General features: G+C 37.3%; 1 protein-coding gene across 4 annotated transcripts in view; it reads right to left on the bottom strand.

Moving 5' to 3' along the window:
- ptpro (protein tyrosine phosphatase receptor type O) overlaps nt 1-19,231 on the bottom strand; it is a 36,463-nt gene that overhangs the window by 9,231 nt on the left and 8,001 nt on the right. Inside the window, exons 2-17 of one of the 4 annotated variants that reach the window (XM_052554032.1) lie at nt 17,564-17,843; nt 16,558-16,713; nt 15,151-15,303; nt 13,991-14,461; nt 13,408-13,569; nt 12,530-12,726; nt 12,026-12,146; nt 11,169-11,362; nt 8,087-8,198; nt 7,698-7,861; nt 6,174-6,294; nt 5,399-5,532; nt 4,587-4,728; nt 2,939-3,059; nt 1,998-2,066; nt 1,272-1,355 (exon numbers count right to left, since the gene is read on the bottom strand). In XM_052554032.1, coding sequence (XP_052409992.1) covers nt 1,272-1,355; nt 1,998-2,066; nt 2,939-3,059; nt 4,587-4,728; nt 5,399-5,532; nt 6,174-6,294; nt 7,698-7,861; nt 8,087-8,198; nt 11,169-11,362; nt 12,026-12,146; nt 12,530-12,726; nt 13,408-13,569; nt 13,991-14,461; nt 15,151-15,303; nt 16,558-16,713; nt 17,564-17,843 — 2,681 coding nt within the window. The remainder of the gene's footprint in view (nt 1-1,271; nt 1,356-1,997; nt 2,067-2,938; nt 3,060-4,586; nt 4,729-5,398; nt 5,533-6,173; nt 6,295-7,697; nt 7,862-8,086; nt 8,199-11,168; nt 11,363-12,025; nt 12,147-12,529; nt 12,727-13,407; nt 13,570-13,990; nt 14,462-15,150; nt 15,304-16,557; nt 16,714-17,563; nt 17,844-19,231) is intronic. The other 3 variants (XM_052554033.1, XM_052554035.1, XM_052554034.1) reach the window with 3 other exon arrangements.

The following is a 19,231-nucleotide window of genomic DNA, read 5'->3' as shown; positions in this document are numbered from 1 at the left end:
TCTCTACTAATAAACATTCCTCAGATCCTACAAACTAAACATGCATTTCCAGGCAGACGGAGCTTCAGTGCTGGTGTGCATCTGAAACCACAGATAATAACTCACAATTACTCATTCTGGAGCATTTAAACCATTAATCAAGGGCTTTTATTAACTGTTCTACAGAAAATAAATGTGTTATTTGAGCAGCATAATTTTTATTTATATATTAGTTTATAATTATATATAATATTATATATATATATTAGTGCTGTCAAACGATTAATCGCGATTAATCGCATCCAAAATAAAGGTTTTTGTTTAATATGTGAGTGTGTACTGTGTATATTTATTATTTATATATAAATACACACACGTGCATATATATATATATATTATTTAAATTTATATAAAATAAAAATGTTAAAATGTAAATATTTTCTAAATATATACAGTATGTGTGAGTGTATTTATATATAAAATTTTAATAAATAAAACAAATTTATGCATTTAGCAGACACTTTCCCTGGGAATCGAACCCAAAACCTTGCTATATATATGTATAATAAATTATAGCCTTCCACATCACAGTCTCATATTATAATATGTATATAAATGTAATAATTAAAAATATACGTATATGCTTCTGTTTTTTCTATTGTATTAAATTAGTTTCTATTGTATTATCTTCTCTGTTTCACTCTTTCTTTTTTTCTCTCTTTCTTTGAGATTCTCCATAATGTCTTTATTATGACTTTATGATTTATTAAAGTGTAAGTACTGTACATTATTTAAGTGCAATGTTAAATACTTATTAAGAAAAATTCATATTTAAAATATTTCATTAAAATTGTTTATATATTTTTTTTAATTGTAATGTATTTTATATATATATAAAAAAAATATATATATATATATATATATATATTTATTTTGTTTACATTAGCACAAGCCAATTATTTTCTGTGGAGACCGAGGGCACGTCGCAGCACTCGTATCAAACCTGGAATATTTCTTCAGGAAATCAAGCGGAAAAGGAAAAGAAAGAACAGAGCAAATCGTCTCAAGTCTCTGGATGTATAATCTGCACTCAGTCGGACTCAGAATCAAACATGCAGACCGTGAGAGCGAGCGTCATGCGTTAGTGTCATGCGTCGAGACGCTGTTAAACACAGACAAGAGCACAGATGCAGATCCGGCCTCTGATCCGTTACCCATAATGCACTGCAGTTATGTAGAGTCTGTGTGTGTTTGTCTGTCCGTCGGCCGCCGGACGCCGCGCTGCTACTTACCACGGATTAATATAAAAGGCCAAAAGATAGTCAGTCCAAAGGCAGGATGGCAGAAGCGTGAGGAACGCAAAGAGACTCCTGCGCCTGAAGCCCATCCAACAAAACAGAAAGCAAAAGACATAAAAAAAGACCAAGGGCAAAAAGTTGGGGACAAAACATGGTGCTCCATTAGTAATAGTGACACACACAGATGACTGAGCATATTTCATTAGTGTCTGACAGGTTAATGATCGCGACATGCAGTCAGTGTCTTTGGCATCTTCATGATGTGTGAATCTGTGATCGCTAACGCCGGATATTAACACCCAAATCACAAATTAATGACATATTTTTTCACTCTCTTAATCTCTCTCTCTCTTTTTATATATATAATATTATTTCTGTTTTCGAAATGAACACATTTTATAAACTTAACTGCATTTTAAATTAATAATAGGACACAAAGTCATGTTTCCGTTGCGTCACGAGTCGTGCTCTAAACATCTCAGCAGAAAGTGAGAGAAAAAACATCATTTGAGTTCATTAGCAGGCCAAAATCTGCCTTTACTGACCTTCTTTAAGCTCTTATATTAATCGTGTGTGTGTGTGTGAGCGACGGCTGTGATCACAAACATCAGAACCGATGCTTCTGGAGTCGACACCAACAAGTACACGCTCACTTCCTGTGTGTGTGTGTGTGTGTGTGTGTGTGTTTGATTGACAGCGAGAAACACAGGAGGCTCCTACCAGTTATACGGCAGCTTCCCGTCTCGCTCGAAAGAGGCGAAATTCACGAAGGTCTCAGCGCCGCACTCCCTGAAATCGACAGAAAACTCACTTAAAAGCAGCACCAATTACATCAGTCCAAACAGACTCGATGCATTTTGTTCATTTGTTCAATGCACTTTTGGTGTGAAAGGGCTTTTACAGATGCCAAAATAATAACTTTTGGGTTTTTTATTATTAAAAAACAAATAAACAAGCCCAGTCCTGGTGAGAAAAAGTAACGCAAACGTAACATAATGCATTGCATTCCATCAAAAGTAACAAAGTAACATAAGTTACGTTTATTAATGCTTTTCTTCTGTGAAAAACAAAGTAAGTCACAAGTGCAAATACAGTGAAAGTGCATGCTTCAAATCATCTAAAATACAAACATCACGGTAGTGGGGAAATAATGACAGAATATCCGTTTTGTGTAAACTACGGCTTTAAAAACATTCTTAAATCAAGACACATTTACAGGAGAAGCAAAACGACTGAAGAAATTAGTCTTGGTTTCATAAACCTGCATCAAAATGAGTTTTTGCTTAAAACAAGAACAAATATCTGCCAACACAGTCAGAAAAATTATCTCGTTTCCCTTTTAACTAGACTTTTCTGATTCTTCATTAACAGATATTAGTTCTTGTTTTAAGCTTGAAAACACTTGCTTTTGATGCATTTTTCATAAGACAACATTTCAAGTAATTTTGCATTTCAAGTACTGGAAAATTATAAAAAGACTGAATCATAAATGTTTTTGTCATGTTTGAAAGCATCTGAACTGCTTTAATATCAGGCTTCACTGAATATTAGCTGCTCATCTTTTGTTGATATCATAATACTTTTGTTTAGCAGGGATGCATTAAATTGATATGATAAAGACATTTATAATGAGATGCTCGTTAGCGTGAGATGTTGCTCACCGGCTCAGCTCCATGTGTTTCTTGCGCAGAACCAGCAGGAAGAGCACCAGCAGAATGATGAGCAGAACGCTGAGAACCGCCAGCGCAGAGATCGCCGCCACACTCGGGTTCATCTCGCGCACTGCACACACACACACACACACACACACACACACATTACTGCTGCATTCACTGTCTCCGAATTAAACAAACACTTCAGTGTGTATATCAGATGTTTTCAGTTCGCTCGTTTGATAGAAGACGTTATGTAGCAAATTAGAGCTCAAAACTATGAAAGCCCATTTCCTCCACTTAAAAACAAAAACAAAGTAATTGCAATGTAATTGCGTGTTATAAAGTCAGAATTGCATATTTATATCTTACAATTCTGACTTTTTTCACAATTCACTTTTTCTCACAATTCAGATTTTTTTTCCTCGTAACTAACTTTTTTCTAACAACTTTTTCTTGCAATTCTGACTATTTTTCAAGCAAATCTGACTTTTCTCACAAATAGTTTTTTTCTCACAATTCTAAACTTTTCTCACAATTCTGACTTTTCGAAAACTTAAATTTTTTCTCGCAATTATGACTTTTCTCACGATTGACGTTTTTCTTGCAAATTCTGACTTTTTTCCACGCAATTCTTATTTTTTCTCTCACAATTCTGACTTTCACAATTCACTTTTTTCTCGCAATTTTGACATTTTTTTCTCGCAATTCTGACTTTTTTCACAATTCACTTTTTCTCACAATTCAGATTTTTTTTTTCTCGTAACTAACTTTTTTCTAACAACTTTTTCTCGCAATTCTGACTTTTCTCACAAATAGTTTTTTTTCCTCACAATTCTAACTTTTCTCACAATTCTGACTTTTCGAAAACTTAAATTTTTTCTCGCAATTATGACTTTTCTCACGATTGACGTTTTTCTTGCAAATTCTGACTTTTTTCCTTGCAATTCTTATTTTTTCTCTCACAATTCTGACTTTCACAATTCACTTTTTTCTTGCAATTCTGACTTTTCTCGCAATTAGAACTTTTCTCACGATTCACTTTTTTCTTGCAAATTCTGACTTTTTTCCTCAGAATTCTTATTTTTTCTCTCAAAATTCTGACTTTCACAATTCACATTTTTCTCAAAATTTGGATTTTTTTCCTCACAATTCTGACCTCTCCACTTGCGAGATGTAAACTTGCAATTCTGAGTTTATATCTCACCATTCTTTTCTCGCAATCATGACTTTATTTCTAATAGTTGCAATTTTATTTTTCAGAATTGCTAGTTTATATATTCCAATTTCTGACTTTCTCTCAATTTAGACTTCATTTCTAATATTATTGTGAATTTATTTCTCAAAATTGTGAGTTTATATCTTGCAATTCAAATTTTCCTCACAATTCCGATTTTTCTCACAATACTGACTTTTTTCACATTTCTGACATTTCTCAGAATTGCAAGATCGTAGTTGTGCATTTGTCGTACAATCTTGGAAAAAAAGTCTAATTGCAAGAAAAAAAGACAATGAATTTGTTTTACTTCTTTTTATACAGTGGCAGAAACGGGCTTCTATATGAAGCTGCTCAGTGTGTGCAATGCTGTAGAAGTGCTGCAGAGTGCTGGACTCGGTCTGTCCTGGCTGTAAATGAGGGATGGAAGCGTTCTCTCACCGGTCGTGCTGATGGTGATGTACGCCGGGTCACTGATGCTGCTGTAGCTGCTGCTGATCACACTGCAGTTATATGAAGTGGACGGCTGTAGTCCTGATACGGTCACAACATGAGCAGCGGTCAGCAGCGGCTCTCGCAGCTTCTGGAGCAAAACACACACACAAACACACACACACACACATAATAAACCAGCAGTTCATACAACGTTCTGGTGTGTTCCAGTGAATACGTTCACAGAATTTTCCATGTTTTCACTGTTATACACTAGGGGGCGCTGTTACACATCTCATGAATGAGTCTAGAATCACTCGATCAAAAACACAGACGAGGAAGACGCAGAAACGAACGATTTCATATTTAACCTCATGCATATGAAAAATAATGCGAACATCAACAATAACCGCATTTAAAGATTAATACTGTAACGAATATATAACTAGTTTGCATTGCATTAACTAATTTTAACACGTAGCACTAAAGTGTTAAAGTGCTACAGTAAAGTGTTAATTCATTCTGAATCATGCATCATGAAGTATTTGTTAATATCAGTTATTGCATTAACTAACATGACATTCTTACATTTTTATTAGTTAATGTGAATTGATAAAAGTACAATGCTTATGTTAATCCTTAGTGTATTAACTAATGTTCTGCTCATTATCAGTATGAAACCTGAATGTAAATTATTACCGTGCACACATTTCTCATCTGTTTTATCATCAAACACGAAACCACTAAGAAACTCCACTTCAATCTGCAACTCCAGATGTTTGCACACGTGTGTTGTTCTGATATTGACGAGTAGCTCTTACTTTGCTCTCTCTGTTGACTCGCAGCGGTCTGCAGAGGACCTGATAGAAGTCCACGATGCCTTCCTCCGTCCAGAGCAGCGTGACGGACGAGTCGGTGGCGTTGAGTGCGTACAGCGACTTCGGAGGAGCCGGTTCTGTTCAGAAAACAGCCAAACGCCAAGAAAACAGCTTAGAAACAAGTAAAAAAAGGAAGACGAAACAAACAGCCACAACAGTCCTGACACGCTCTGAACAGGAAGTCAAAGCGAAACGAGTTATTAATAGAACAGAAAACTCACTCTCAGCAGTAAACTAGCAGCGAATTTACTTTTGGTTCGGGATTTAATCTGCAAACTGATCTGACTCCACAATCATTAAAGAAACTGTAAGTGAGTTTGTTTCTTCATCAGGTTCTTCATCAGTGTCTCATCAATGGATGCTCTGCAGTGAATGGGTGCCGTCAATACAGATCTTAATGTGTAAGTGTGGAAGAACTTTGGCTGGTCTGCTGTGACTTTAAATGCAGTCCTTGGGCTTCAGCAAACACCAGTGACTTCTGCATATGGGTGCATTTATTTTAGACACTTTTGGGATGGGTGTCTGTGTCCCCAGTACTTTTGGTAATATAGTGTTTGTAGCTGGATTCTGATATGAGATGCTCTGTGAGATGCAGTGCTATTATAGATTATGGACTCTATGGTATTTGAGTTAAAAATGTCTTGTCTTCTCCAGTTGGACTGGAGTGCTGTGGATTGCTGTGATGTCGTTCCGACGGCACCCATCCGCTGTCACTGACCCAGTTTGATGATGTGCGGCGCAGACGTGTTGCGGCTCGTCTCGGTGCAGGCGGAGACCGTCAGGTTGTAGATGTCTCCAGGAGGAAGAGTCAGAGATGCCTTCATCATGTTACGAGTCACCTGAAACACAGTCGTCAGGCGCAGTGATGATTCAGAGCCCATAGCAACCGTCTCCATGGAAATGTAAACGCTTAACCCATCTTGAGCAGAAAGTGAGCAGTGGTGCACTGTCATGCAGTGTTTCATCAGTGTTGGAAAACACTTAAACATAATCATTTTATTATCAGTATTAATGAGAAATAAAATTAGATTAGAAAAAAAAGAAAATTAATATTGACATCATTTAATAATATAAATATTTGAATCTAATTGTGATCCAAATCTTTGTATATAATTTATAAATATATCAAAATATATATATAAATTACACACACATATATATATGATAACATCCTAATAAATGAATAATGTCCTCATGTATATATTGATGTAGTTTTTAAACATTTCAAATGTTGGGTGAATTGAGATAAATATCATCACATAAAAAAGGGAATGGAAAAATCCATGGAAATCATTATTATTATTATGATTAGCGAAAAGTAAAACAAAACAAAACATGACTTGATATAAACAAATATAACTTAAAATTATTACTTAAACTAAATAGAAATTATTCAGAATAAAAATAATAATTAAATATGATAAAAACAAAAAATTAAATAAAACTACTAAAATTATAATGAAAAACTAAAATAAAAATGAAATATATATGAATATATATTTTTCTTAAAACTACTAAACGTTTAAATGAAACAGAAAATATAGTTAAATAACCAAAACTAAAACTGAAAACTAAAAATGTAAATTTAATTTTAAAAAAATCATACATTAAAAAAACAATAAATATGAAAAATTACTAAAACAACTAAGATTAAAATAAACTAAAACAAAAAAAACTAAAACGTAGCATGTTATTGAAAAACTGCTAAATATTAAAAAACACAAACATTTACTAAAACTACTAAATAAGCTCAAATGAAACTGAAAACAAATAAAAAAATACTAAAACAACTAAGACTAAAAGAAATAGAAAATATAATAATATAACAAAATGGAAAACCTGAAAAAATCAAACTATATATATATATATATATATATATATATATATATATATATATATATATATATATATATATATATATATATATATATATATATATGTATATATATAAATACGAACAATTTTTTTACAAAAACTACTAAAATTGAAATGAATCAAACCATACAAAACTCAAATCTATTTCCAAATATTAACAAAACCCATTAAAGTAGATAAATGACACTAAAGTAACACCGACAGAAATGAATGGAATGTAAATAGAATGTAACAAGTCTGAAAAAAGACACCTAAAAATAGTCTTCCTTTTCTTATTCTGTGTACTTGCATTATTCCGTAACGTTACGAACACATGTTTAGCCGGACAGGGTTAGGTCCAGTGAAGGTTGTGTTCGGAGAGACTCACGTCGATGGAGTAGCGTCTCCTCGCGCCTTTCTTCCCTTCGACCGTCAGCTGCCAGTGTAGCATCCGCGAATGTGAGAGATCGGTGAACAGATCGCCGTAAGTCCAGCGCACGAACAGCGTCCCGTGAGCGTAATCCACCGACGAGATGTGAGGAGCTTCAGGAGCTGGCCATCAGACACACACTCAGTGACTCATTTACTCTTTAATGCTTTATTCCTCAGCTGAAACTCTGGAGTAATTGTTGATCAGTGATATGCATTGCTAAGAACTTAATCTGAACAACTTTAAAGATGATTTTCTCAGATTTCCGAACAGTTGTATCTCAGACAGATATTGATCTATCCTCACAAAGCAGACATGGATGGAGAGATGATTTAAAGCACTGGCACCTGTGACGAAGCTGACGGTAGAAGCATCGCAGCAGCTCAGCGACGGTTCGCCCCACGTCACCATCGTCACACGGAAGTTATAGAACCAGGCCGGCAGCAGATCCGTCACTCTCTGCGGATAGAAATGAGCGGAAATTAAAATTAAATCGGTAAACGCATTTAATCCCGTCGGTCATGATAGAAGGCTGTCCTTCATAAAGCTCTAAAAACGTTCCTGACTGGTGCATTTCCTGCAAAGTGTCTCAATAAAATACGTGCAGCATCACAGCGATTGACTGTGAAACTGTTTCATGACCAGAGCAGTTCACTTCCTGTTTACAGATGAGTAAACATGATCACAATAGTGAGCTTATGCATACAACACAAATCACTAAAATGTTGCAGTGACAAAATATTGCACTAAATTATTATTTCAAATATTATAAATAAGTTGCACAATTGATTCTGTAATACTGGTAGCACTAATATAATACCTTTTATATTCCTATCATTGTTTTTATGCATGATAATAACAATCTGAGTTTCAGATTGCTGGGGTGAGATACACACAAATTATGATGACTGCAGAAATATGATAATTCAGTACACACATTTCCCCCCCGATCACTTTTATGACCGACCATTAAACACAATTTTTCACACAGTTACGAAATATTTAAAACATTAATTATTGGTTATTTCAAGGGGTTACTAATGACACATCATCTGGATATTTTCAAGAAAATAACGGTTTAATTAGCACCTCGGACCTCGTCTGCATGCAGAGTCTCATTAAATATGATTATAATAATTATGCATGAACACTAGTATATTTGTATTGCTTCCGTCTCAGCGTGACTCATCATAATTAGCATCTGTACTGATCTTCTGAGCTGCTTCAGGAAATGATGACAGGACCAGGATTCTGGAGTAGATTTTCTATCAAATGAACTGCACCAGACTCGTTTTAGTTTAACTGAGATACCATAGGTTCAATTAGGATTTTGTAATTTAATATTACTTCTGAAGTAACAAAAATTTTAACTAAAACCGGAATATTATTCAGACTATTGAGAAAAAAACAAAAACTCACCAATGTGAACAGAAACAACAAATTCACTAAAATTACTCAAATAAAGTTAAACAGAAAATATAGTTAAAAACTGAAACAAAACCTTTACATTTTTTAGTAGTTTTAGTTTAGAAATGTTGACATGCAACTAGACGAAATTCATTTATTTACAGTGTGATGGATGGATGGTGAATGATGAATAGAAAGATGGATGGATGATGGATGGATGGATGGGTGGATGATGGATGGATGGATGGGTGATGGATTGATGGATGGATTGATGGATTGATGGATGGATTGATGGATGGATGGATGGATGGATGGGTGGATGATGGATGGATGAATGATGGATTGATAGATGGATTGATGGATGGATGGATGGATGGATGGATGGGTGGATGATGGATGGATGGATTGATGGATTGTTGGATTGATAGATGGATGAATGATGGATTGATGGATGGATTGATGGATGATGGATGGATGGATGGATGGATGGGTGATGGATGGATGGATGGATTGATGGATTGATGGATGGATTGATGGATGGATGGATGGATGGATGGGTGGATGATGGATGGATGGATGGATGAATGATGGATTGATAGATGGATTGATGGATGGATGGATGGATGGATGGGTGGATGATGGATGGATGGATGGATGAATGATGGATTGATAGATGGATTGATGGATGGATGGATGGATGGATGGATGGATGGGTGGATGATGGATGGATGGATTGATGGATTGTTGGATTGATAGATGGATGAATGATGGATTGATGGATGGATTGATGGATGATGGATGGATGGATGGATGGATGGGTGATGGATGGATGGATGGATTGATGGATTGATGGATGGATTGATGGATGGATGGATGGATGGGTGGATGATGGATGGATGGATGGATGAATGATGGATTGATAGATGGATTGATGGATGGATGGATGGATGGATGGGTGGATGATGGATGGATGGATTGATGGATTGTTGGATTGATAGATGGATGAATGATGGATTGATGGATGGATTGATGGATGATGGATGGATGGATGGATGGATGGATGGATTGATGGATTGATGGATGAATGATGATTGATGGGTGGATGATGGATGGATGGATGGATTGGTGGATGATGGATGGATGGATGGATGGATGGATGATGGATGGATGGATGGATGGATGGGTGGATGGATGGATGGGTGGATGATGGATGGATGGACGGATGGATGGATGGATGAATGATGGATTGATGGACAGATGGATGGATTGATGGATGGAGTGTTGGACTGATGGACTGATGGATGGAGTGATGGACGGACGGACGGATGGATGGATCATGAATTGATGGATGGATGGATGGATGATGGATGAATGGAAGGATGGATTGATGGATTGATGGATGCATGGATGGACGGATGGTTGGATGGATGATGAATTGATGGATGGATGGATGGATGGAGTGATGGACAGATGGATTGATGGATGGATGATAAATTGATGGACGGATGGATGGATGGATGGACGGATGGTTGGATGATGAATTGATGGATGGATGGATGGATGGATGGATGGATGGATGGATGGATGGGTGGATGATGGATTGATGGACGGATGGATGGATGGATGGACGGATGGTTGGATGATGAATTGATGGATGGATGGATGGACGGATGAATGGATGGATGGATGGATGGATGGGTGGATGGATGGACGGACGAATGGATGGATGGATGGATGGGTGGATGGATGATGGATTGATGGACAGATGGATGGATAGGTGGATGATGGATGGATGTAATTATATCAAATAATGTTGTGCATAATGCAGGACTTTTAATTACAAACAAGCCTGAAATGAACCAGGACTTTTATTTTGAAACACAAGGCTGTATTGTGATTCCTGTTAACCCTTCCCTAGATGTAAGATCTCTAACGATGATTAGATTTGTTTTGATTGTGTGTAGGACTCTTTAAGGACAGTGTGTGTGTGTGTGTGTAGCGGTTAGCAGTGTGTGTGGTTACCACAGAGGCGATGACGGACGCGGTGGCGGCGATCTCGTAGTAAGTGCTCCACTGAGACGTCTGCGTGGCCGAGTTGAAGAAGAAGGTATGCAGAACGTACTTCTTGAAGGCCACGTTATACGGCCGCTGCCAGCTGAGGATGATGGTACTGGGACTGAGCGGATAAACCACCAGATCACGCACACCTGTCGGCTCTGACAGATCAAACACAGCCAATCACAGAGCAGAGTCAGTCACAGGGGGCGGAGCCTCATTATACGGTCTAGACAACATACACCAAATTGTTCCCGGTCGCAGCCATTTCTAAATTTAATGTGTCATCCAGCTATTTTTTTGTTTTGATGCTTGATATTGCAAAATGGCGTGTCTTACCATGTTATTTTAATGTATTAACTCTTTCCCTTCCAAACACAGAAGTTTCAGTGTTTTCACTGTTATACGCTAGGGGGCGCTATTACTCATCTCCAGAATGAGTCTAGAATCACTCGATCAAAAACACAGACGAGGAGGTCGCAGAAAAGAGCAAATCTATATGTAATGCATATGAAAAATAATGTGATCATCAACACTAACCACGTATAAATGAAAACTGTATCCAGAAAGCTGTGCACTATGCAATTTTAGTAAAACTCAGCAAAAAAGCTGAAATAAAAAAAGGATAAAATTTGTATAAAGTTTCTACACATATTATTGCTGAGCCTGGCAGGGAAAGAGTTAATAATGAACACATTGACACACATTAATACATTAACATGGCTTTCTTCCACGTTTATAAATAAAGTGGATAGTGATTTTAGCAAACTATAGTGAATAAACTGAGAGAATGTGAGAAACGTTGAAGCTTGTTTTGCACTCACCGATGTCGATGATGACCGGTTCAGACGGGGGACTGACCAGCGGCCCGTTCGTGTGATAAACCACCACTTTGTACTGCGCGCCGGGCATCAGGCTGCTGATGATGTCACTGGTGATGTTCTCCTATCAGAGAGCAGGGAGCGGGTCACATGACATGCTGATGTCCGAACACACGGTAATGAAACACTTTTACAGCTAAACAATCAAAAGAAACCTTTGATGGTTTAAATTAAGACCATGAATACTAGTGCTGTAATGTTATGGTTGTAATCCGAATACATATAATATATATATTTATATTTCAAATACTCAGTTTTTAATTTGCACAGTAATATTTATTGTTGTTTTAAATAATAATAAATAATAATTCCACCTTTGCTGGATGGCTTTTGTTGACGCTGATAGAGTCTGTAGTGCTCTGACTGACTGAATGAACTGGTATCTAAGTACATGACACTAAACCCGAGCGGTTTAGATGAGGTGAGTGACTGGCTGTGGATCAGAACCTCGGAGCAGTAGGTGTTCTCCATGCGCTGGTTGATGCTCGGCCGCAGACAGGTGAGAGACAGCACCGAGATCAGACTGCCGTTATATCTGTGACGAGACGGAGCCCAGGACACAGCAGCGGTACTGGAGTCCAGCATCTTCACACTGACCGCCTGCGGACGCTCCTGAGGCTGCTCCATCCACTCGCCCGCCGGACCTGACACACACACACACACACACACTTGTTTGTTTTTGTGAAAAGTGTGTTCATCCCATAGGTGTAATGGTTTTTATACTATACTTTATACACCTAACCCTAACCCTCACAGGAAACTTTGTGCATTTTTACTTTCTCAAAAAAACTCATTCTGTATGATTTATAAGTGTTTTGAAAAATGGGGACATGGGTTATGTCCTCATAAGTCACCCTCTCCTTGTAATACCTGTGTCATACCCATGTCATTATACAGAGTTGTGTCCTGATATGACACAAAAACAACACACACACACACTCTCTTTCTCTCTCTCTCACACACACACACACACACACACACACTCTCTCTCTCTCTCTCTCACACACACACACACACACACACACACACACACACACACTCTCTCTCACCCACACACTCTCTCTCTCTCTCTCACCCACACACACACACACACACACTCTCTCTCTCTCTCTCTCTCTCTCACACACACACACACACACACTCTCTCTCTCTCTCTCACACACACACACACACTCTCTCTCTCTCTCTCTCACACACACACACACACTCTCTCTCACACACACACACACACACACTCTCTCTCTCTCTCTCTCTCACACACACACACACACACACACTCTCTCTCTCTCTCTCTCACACACACACACACTCTCTCTCTCTCGTACTCAGGTAGAAGGTGAGTCCGCTGTGGGCTGAGCTCTCTCTGGTCTCACAGTCTCCAGATGAACTCAGTGTAGTGACGTGAACACGATATGTTCCTGCTTCTGAGAGCTCAGTGAAGAACTCGTGTGTGTTCTCATCCACCGTCGCCGTCTCTGTGGAGTTTCCTGCTCAAACAACAACGACAAGAACACAGAAACAGATTTACAGAGGGTTCAACACCTATTTCTATTGATCACTTTATTCATAAACGTTTCAGTTATTAATTATTACTGCCTATTTTACATCAACGCTGGTTTTGGTGGAGTTTCCTGCTCAAAGAAGAAGGAAAAGAACATAGAACAGATTCACTTTCTGACAGCAGGTGGCGCTCGTGAACAGCAATGATACAGTGTTTCCTTGGTTACCGCTGTAAACAAAGCAGAACTTACTTAAAGGTTCTTTTTATTGAGTAATGATTACTCTTTATTTTAATAAATTTATTATTGTATTTATAAATGTATTGATTCTTACTGTTTAATATATCACTGTTTTGGTGAAATACCTACAAAGAGGGTTTATACAAACATCAGTGTTTCTGATTCTCACCGTCGTGGTAGATGTAGATGTTGAATCCGTCGTAAGCGGCGGGCGGACGCGGCGGTGACCAGCGCAGCTCCAGAAGGAACGGCGGCAGCGGCTTGGGTGTCACACTGGGTTCAAAGGTCACGTCCATCGCTGACCCCGGCTCATTAGAGTCCTCATATTCTGGCACCAGCGCGTTCACAAACTCCTCCTCCTCCTCGTTGTGGGTGGGGCTTCCTGTCGGCTCCGCCCACATCAGCTCAGTGCTGTTGGGTTCGGCTGTGCTGCTGTAAACGGTGACGTTGTTTAGCGGCGTCTGCGTGACGCTCATCTCCACACTGTTCACTTCCTCTTCCTGTTCTTCAGCCGCAGGAGCGTCACGTGCCCGCCGGAGGACTGATGCATTGTGGGACGCCTTCAGAACGTTAGATCCATATGCTCCTCGAACGCTGACGTGGATGATTTTGAGCGAAACGTTGAGAGGAGGATTCGGGACTGGACATGAGAAAATAAAACAAAACAAACACCATTTATAATATTTAACTAGTGCTGCCAAATGATTAATCGCATCCAAAATAAACGTTTTTGTTCACATAGTAAATGTGTGTGCACTGTGTATATTTATCATGTATAGTAGTAATTTATTTAATTGATCGATTTATTTATTAAACACAGCTTAAACCAAAAGCAGTACAAAACCTGTTACCATGACATAAAACATTAATTTAATTAAAATATAATTTTTAATCACAATTAAGCACATTTTACTTTTTAATTATTTTATGTAATTCCCATTATTTTCAAAAGAGTAATTTATTACTGATTAATTAATAATTAATTATAATTATTTACTTTATTTACATTTCAGTTTAATTATTATTATGAAGTTTTTGTAATTATTTTAAACGTTTTTTAATTTTTGTAGCTTTTTACCATAATGAGAGTTTGGAGCATAAAAAAATATGTCATTAAAATAACTGGTAAAAATATAAATGATCCTAAAAATTGCACTCAAGGTTTCTTTCATAAAGTGAATCCAGAAGGTTTCCATCAATAATTAAAGAGGTTTGTGCACTGCCTGCTCCAGCTCTAACATCGTTCAGTAGTTCCAGCACTAATTAAAGGTCATATAAAGGTAAATTTAGAGCTTATGTTCACATGACAGATGACTGAATGATTCGTACCGGTGCGGTGGCGCAGGGGCTCGTGGGTAACGTCACTACGGCTCACCAGCGTGCTCCTGTTCACTGTGGCCTCTGAGACCAGCTGGAAGCTGATGTTGGTGTAACACGTGCCCGACAGCCAGTGCTTGAACACCGTCTTCCCTTTGAGGAAATCTGCAGAGACAGAGAGAGAGAGTCCGAGTTCAGCCGTGACAAACACACACACGCTTAACACACGTGTAACACACACACAAACACACATGCATAACGCGCGTAATACACAGAAACACACGTAACACACATAAAACAGAAACGTACGTGTAACAAAATGTAATTGTGTTACACCGAAACACCGTAACAAATGTAACAAACGTGTAACAAATGTAACAAATGTGTAACACACATACAATACAACACATACACACAAAACACTTAGAAACACACATGCATAACGTGTAATACACAGAACCACGCGTGTAACACAAACATGTAATACACACAGAAACACACGCAAACATGCATAACGCACGTAATACACGGAAACACACATGTAACACGCATAATACACAGAAACACATGTGTAACAAAATTATGTAACACATGCGTAACACACAGGTAACATGCAGAAACACACACATGCATAACGCGCGTAATACACGGAAACGTACGTAACACGCATAATACACAGAAACACATGTGTAACAAAATTATGTAACACATGTGTAACACACACGTAACATGCGGAAACACACACATGCGTAACAGAACAAAAGTGTAACACATAAAAACACACATGACATAAAACACACATGCATAACATGCAGAATAAACAGAAACACACATGTAACATAAACATTTAATACACACAGAAGCACAAATGCGTAACACACAGAAACGCACATGTAACACATAGAAACACACATGCATAACTCATAATACATAGAAACACATGTGTAACAAAATTGTGTAACACATGCGTAACGCACACGTAACATGCAAAAACACACACATGCGTAACAAACAGAAAAACAGACATGCATAACCGACATAATACACAGAAACACACATGTAACACAAATGTGTAACACACACATAAAAACAAATGTGCAACACACACAAACACACACATGCAACACATAGAAACACACATGCATTACACTCATAATACACAGAAACACGTTACGTGTGCAATACACAGAAACACACGGTTAACACAAAAGTGTGACTCACACAGAAAAATAAATGCGTAACAAGGAGAAACACACACACACGTAACACACATGCATAACACACATAATACACAGAAACACACATGCATAATGATCGTAAAACACACACATTTAGCAAACGTGTAACACACACAGAAAACAGGTATGTAACACGCATTCCAGGCAGAAACACATGTAACACACACATAATACACGGCACCTTTATACAGCATGTAGCGAGGCTGACGGCCCTCCATGTAGCTGATGTTTACTCTGGTATAGATGTTCCTGTCTGGAGAACGGATCTGAAACACCACGCCGGTCTCTGGAGCCAGACTGTAATCAGACATCTCAACGCTGTCTAGAGGAAGAGGCTCTGAACACACACACACACACACACACACAGTTCACTGATATATCACACTGGAGAAACAGGAGACTGAAAAATCAATGGCATTTTGTTGTAACGAGGATAAAGGCACTCTGTTCTGACTTAAAACTGTTACTGAAAACATAATTGTTTAAAATAAAAGTGGACAGTCTGACTAAAACACTACTATACCATGATGTAAGTCATTTTATACCACAGAGACAGTATCACAACATAGCTGATTCTTGCTTGGAATTGAACTTTTTTTAATTAATTGATTAATTAAAACATATGCAAATTTTTATTTATAAATTATTTATAATTGCAAACGGTTTTATTATTCTTTTTAATGTAATGAATTATTTTAATGTATTATTTATATGTATGTATATATTTATAACTTACTACTGCCCATTTTAATATTTTTATTAGTGTATTTATAAATAACTATTTTTCCATGTATGATTATCTTGCTTCTTTTTTTAATTAAATTTTTTTTTAAATAATGTATTTATAAATGTTTTATTTTATTTACAATTATAATTATTTTTTCATTTTTATTAACTAATTTATCAATACTTCATTTAATTTTTTTTCTTTATTCCCGCCTATTTCCATTTATCATTTTTATAAATTTTTCTATAAATGTTGTATTTTTTATAATGTACTACTGCTGCCTGTTTATATTTATTTATTATTTTTATTTAATAATTATTTTTTTTATTTTGATTTATTAATGACAACTGCGTATTTAATCTAATTTATTGTTTTATTTTAAATGTCTTTCATCATAAGTGTTTAATATTTTGATGCATTAATTTCACCCATATGTGAAGCAGATGTCTGACTGTCTTACTGGTGAGCACAGGAACGGTTCTGACGGCTCTGGACGCGCTGCTGTCGTTCCCGAGCATCAGACTGATGGAGTAACACAGGCCGTGGTACGAGGCGTTGAACTGGAGCGGATGAGGAAGCATCTGACCGTCAGCGGGTCGCGTGAACAGAAGCGTGTGCGTGTGCGGCTCGCCGGAAACACGCACCGAATACACGGATGCTTCAGGCCTCACGTCATCAGCGTCCAGCGACAGCAGCATCCGGCTGTCATCCTGCAAAGCCACCTGGAACGGAGCCCCATGCTGGAAGAAGAACACATCGATCAACAATCAATCAATGCAAACCACATCATCATGACCGCATTAATAATGAACGGAAAGACGGGTAATGGGAATCAAGCACATAAACAAACATCAATGCACCACAGATCCGGACCGGCTCTCAGAAATACCCTCAATCTCATAAAGATTTACAGATTTTCTGCTAAAATGTATGTATTTAGCAGACGCTTTTTTTCAAATGAGCGAAAAAACCCTTTGAAGATCCTCCTGCAGAAACAAGATCCTCCAGCCGCGTGATATTGCTCTTATCATCTGTGTCTGAAGATTCAATATGAGATGAAGAGACTCATAGACATATGAGAAGAGCTGCATTATTTCCTGTGTGTGTGTGTGTGTGTGTGTGTGTGAGAGAGAGAGATAAGGTGAGACCAACACACACACACACTCACACAGCTCAATAGTATATTATTTCTATAATACTATAACAGTGTTGATTTAACATCAGTCACATACTATATTAGTTTTGCTAAATATCAGAACTGTGACCAAACATTTAGAGATGTAAACTCAGAATTGCAAAAAACAAACAAAACAAAAAACGTAAGAAATTCTCAGATGGCATTTTTTATACTTTTATTCTACGACAGAAACCGCTTCTATCATTTTTTTATTTTCTGTTTTTTATTTGAATGTTAGTGGAAGTTGCAGTAATTTTGTTGATTATCTTTATATATTTTGTTCTTAAGCTGTTTATTCTGTGCGTGAGTGAATACAGTGGTGTTTTGTATTGTTTAGTCGTCTTCAATCGGACCGAAAGTTGTTTTCAGACAGATGACTGAATGGAGATGAAGAGAATTCAACTTTAAATACACGTGCAGCTTTTAGACCAATCAGAGCTCAGTATGCAAATGAGCCTGGCCTGACTGACTGTTACATTTGAAACGATGAAGATTCCATCAGTGCAAATCAGAGCAAATTCAAACTAGGGATAAACCATACCAATTATTGTGTTTTTCGATACAATACTGATACTTTTAAAAAGACAATATCACCGATACCGATACAGATACCGATACGATACTCCTAAACTACAAATACTGTGGTTGAACTATGGTCACTTTAGTAAAACCATTTTTCATTTTCATTAGAGACAGCCAGGCTGAAATAAAAATGTTAGTTTCTTAAGTAAGTAAATTTAGAAATTGCATTTGCATATTTTTGTCCTGAACAATCATCAACACTCTTTATCTTAAAGAATAGAATACAAAAATATTTGATATAGCCTATCCTAAAGCAGGTTGGAGTTCAATATATCATGATAAATCTCTGTAAAACTGTCCAAAAATAAAGAGAAGTGTTTCTGTGCCATGTGTGTTTTTGATACGAACTCAACGCTGTTCACTGTGTGA

Source organism: Carassius gibelio, chromosome B4, assembly GCF_023724105.1.
Source record: "Carassius gibelio isolate Cgi1373 ecotype wild population from Czech Republic chromosome B4, carGib1.2-hapl.c, whole genome shotgun sequence".
Taxonomy (NCBI): Eukaryota; Metazoa; Chordata; class Actinopteri; order Cypriniformes; family Cyprinidae; genus Carassius; species Carassius gibelio.
This window is presented reverse-complemented; position numbering and strand designations above follow the sequence as displayed.